Here is a 3,815-nt window from a genome sequence, read left to right as displayed (position 1 = left end):
AGCTGATCTAATCCTGTGTGGCAGCAGGAGCCGGTGTGGCACCGTGGCTCCTCCCTCCCCGCTGCCGCCGCTGAATGTAAAGCAGCTCCGGCAGAATAAAGGCATTGCTGAACGACTGGCTCCGTATCCGTGGTTCTGCTTCCTGCTGGTGTGAAACGGCTCCGGACTTTGAACGTTCATCTGAGTCAGACTTTAAAATGTCAGCTGCCGGGCAGGAAGCCAGCAGGTGAAGAGGAGCGGTCAGAAAGAGGAAGAGGAACAGCTCCTCTTCTTCTTCCACTTGTTGCTGAGTGAAGGCTCGTATTTCCAGAAGCAGAAAGTCTCACTTTCACTTCATGGCTCGGTTTCCCATCGCTCCCATCGCGCTGCTGCTGTTCGGACTGGTCGGCATCCTGCTGCTCACCATTCCCTCCCAGGACGTCCAGGACGCGCCGGGGTTCATGGTAGGGTTCGCACTGTAAAACCGGCACGTTGTTTTTAATTGAAAAACATGAGTGAATTTAAGTGAACTCTGGTCAAGGTTTTTCTGAATTAAATCCAGAGGATTTTTGGGTGTATAGTGAATTACAAAGTTGACTTTAATGAGATAAATGAAGTGAATTTAACTAATTAAACTACTTTTTTATTTGTCACAAAAATAGTTTTCAACTTTTATAAAATATTTTTTCTTTTTTTTCTTTTTTTTAGAAATGTGTTATGAGACACATTAACTGTGAAAACATTGATCTCCWCCACCTTCTCCCCGAGCCAAACCAAAAACAACTAGTCAGAGCCAGAGGGCGGGGCTTCGTGCTGCCAATCAAACTCATGTACTCCTTGCTAAACATACTAATGTTGGGGAAACAACTAAGCTTTACAAAACCATTATCTGTTGTCATCAGTGGCTATGCTTACTGGCTTTACCATTAACAACATGCTATGTTAGCTGCAATTAGCACTAGGAGGAGGCAGAAGAGCTCAGTTTTGACACAGATTATTCATCTGTCACAACATATTTGTGAACTTTATTTTTTTAATAAAAGTTTTATACTGCAGCTTTAAGGCAAAAAGCTAAACTCGTTGGCTGCTTTTCCATTACAAACGTGCGTTTGTAATGTAAAAAAAAAAACACACACAATTTTGCTTTCATTAAATAAGAAACAATTAAAATCACACATGAATAAGTTTGTTCATTAAAAGCCAAATCCTCCAACTACTTCCTGTTGTCATCTTCTTCGTAGTTTCCACCAGGAGTAACAGGTTGTTGATCATGTGACTCATGATGTGAAAAAAAAAATTTCCATTGCAGTTTTGTAAAATAAACCAATTTAAACACCTCAACACAGTGGCAAAACTTTTGACCAACTTTTAAAGTGTTGTATTTCCTTTAAGCAAATTTATTTTCAAAATGTCAAATTGCGCAATTGTACTGTCAATCAGTTCAACTTTTCATGCAAGTAGTTTCAGAAAACTTTGGTGTTTATACTAAAAAATTAAGCTCAGATTTATTAAACTAGCTTAATATTACTTAATCATTTAATTTATTGAACACTAAAATTTTGAAGCAACATTTTTTAAGTTAGGTTTTACAGTGACTGCTGGTATGACGCAATTGTAAGGAAATTAAGCTCTGAGTAAACGGATCAGGGTTGATACTCAGTAAATTAATCATGTTAATATTCTTTAGAAACGGTAAAGTGGGAGTTTGATTCCTGCCTCAGAAATCGTTTCACCTGGAGGCGTTTTTACATCACAAAGACAAGAAACGGCTTGTTAGGAACGATAAGAACTGCAGCCGAGTTTCACCTCCACCTCCTGTAACAGAACCAGAGCCGAGGAGTAACTMGGTACATTTACTCASTTACATTTTGGAAATAAATACTTTACTACACTGTACTTTTTACTTTTACTTGACTATATACAYGTTGAAATACTGCTATTGCCTCTGATTATGACTTTCATCTCACAAATTCAGKTGAAAAAGAGAAAATATTAACATTTCAAACATTCAATTTCCATAATTTAGCTTAAAAATAATGAAACTTTATGTTGATGGGAAATAAAAACCAAAACAAGGAGGATTTTCAATGCAGAAATGYCTTATTCTGCATTGAAGACTGCTGTCACAGGGAAGACTGCTGGCACTGTAGCAAATTAAAGGAAAGTTTAGTGGATGGAAAAAGTGTGTTGTAGAAGCTACAGGGATAATCACAACATTTTTTTGTGGCCACAAAAAAGTAGATTGAGAAGGGGAAGATATTTATGTATCACCAGCTGTTCTGTGGTGCTGACGCTAACTTCCTGTAGCTTGATTGCTGCTTTAAAGTGRCGTGTGCTTTAGTGTTAACTTCTTGCTCCTGTATAAGCAAGCTGTACTGCAGTGCTAAAACAAACTTTCTGCTGTCCCTCCTTACTGATGCTAACTTTCTATATTAGCTTACTGTGYTGTGGTTCTACATACAACAGCTAGCGGTAGCATAATGCTAATGCTAACTTTTTATATCGGTTACTTGTGTTTTTAATGTTAATGCTGAAATTCTGTATTAGTTAAATTCAGTAGTAATACTCACTTCCTGTAASAGCAAGCTGTACTCCAGTCATAACACAAACTTCTTGCTAGCATTATTAGTGGTAATGCTAACTTCCTGTGCAAAAACTATTGCTTTTATTGCTAAAGCTAATTTTCAGAAGTAGTTTACAATGCTTCAGTACTTCTTGTAGTAATAAGAGCTAGCTTATTCATGTAGTAATTAGCTACTACACAAAGTAGCAAGCTAATGCTTCAGTGCTAATATTGACTTTTTGTTAGCTGTGTGAGTTAAAATCTTAATTGTAGCAGCTAGCTGTACTCCAGTGTAAAAACTAACTTCCTGTTGTAGCTTGCTGTTATTCAGTGATAATGCTAACTTTCTGTGCTGCATGGCTAAAGCTAGCTTTTACATTAACAGGAACAACAGCTAAAGAAAACAAAATGACATGCAAACCAGCGCTTTGCATGTCAAATACAAGTGAAGCATAATCCCACTCTCCAGGGAATGCTGAAATAAAAATGTTATGACTGGCATTTCTGTGAAAACACTGATAAACAGCAGATGGCTCAGTTAAAACGCAGATAATTATCAGAACTTCACCAGAGAGAAAAGTGATTAACGAGTGAAACCAAGATGATGATGATGAACTGACTGAATTAGCGAAAGATAGAAACTCTTTTGCAGTGTTGTTTTGGTATTCAGATCAGGATTTCTTCACAGTTTGGCTCAAGTTTCTACCACATTGTTCTACCTTAGTTATGCAGCCAGACTGATATCYGTTGGTTTTCTTTTTAAGGTTTATTAAAGCTGCTTCATTAGTCAAACTGGCTCACACAAACACAAAGAAATGATTTTCTTACAGCTTCCAGGGAGAGAAACAACTTTTTTCCTAATAAGTGAAAGGACAAAGCAGAGCGTGGAAGCTCATTGTGTTTCCAGTAAGTAGGTTGCTACAGCTCACTGCACAACAGAAATGACAAAACATTTGAAGGAAGAACATGGCAGTAAGTAAGCATGCAGATACACTTGTACTAATTTTAGGTTTATATTTGCAGGCGCATATTTACCCATGAATGTCCTGGTGTTTTATATTCTGCATGTGGAATTCTGTATATGTGTGAAAAAGAAGATTATTTTGGTTGTGTAAGTCTTATCTTGTTGTATTAATGTGTTTTTATTWAATCAGGCTGAGAAATACCATAATCATCTTGAGAAAACATGTAACTTTCAACTGTAAGAACTGTGTTTTTCTCTAGGAAACTTTAAAAAATCCTTTGGGGCTTTTAGATTTAGCCTATATAGCTC

At 37.1% G+C, this 3,815-nt stretch overlaps 1 protein-coding gene across 1 annotated transcript in view; it reads left to right on the top strand.

Moving 5' to 3' along the window:
* Positions 1-27: 27 nt before the first annotated feature.
* LOC103473998 (ectonucleoside triphosphate diphosphohydrolase 2-like) overlaps positions 28-3,815 on the top strand; it is a 13,827-nt gene continuing 10,039 nt past the window's right edge. Inside the window, exons 1-3 of the mRNA XM_017307733.1 lie at positions 28-443; positions 688-896; positions 3,697-3,743. Coding sequence (XP_017163222.1) covers positions 336-443; positions 688-896; positions 3,697-3,743 — 364 coding nt within the window. The 5' untranslated portion in view covers positions 28-335. The remainder of the gene's footprint in view (positions 444-687; positions 897-3,696; positions 3,744-3,815) is intronic.

Source organism: Poecilia reticulata, linkage group LG12 (assembly GCF_000633615.1).
Source record: "Poecilia reticulata strain Guanapo linkage group LG12, Guppy_female_1.0+MT, whole genome shotgun sequence".
NCBI lineage: Eukaryota > Metazoa > Chordata > Actinopteri > Cyprinodontiformes > Poeciliidae > Poecilia > Poecilia reticulata.
Note: the sequence above shows the minus strand (reverse complement) of the source record. Positions and strands in the feature narration are given on the sequence as shown.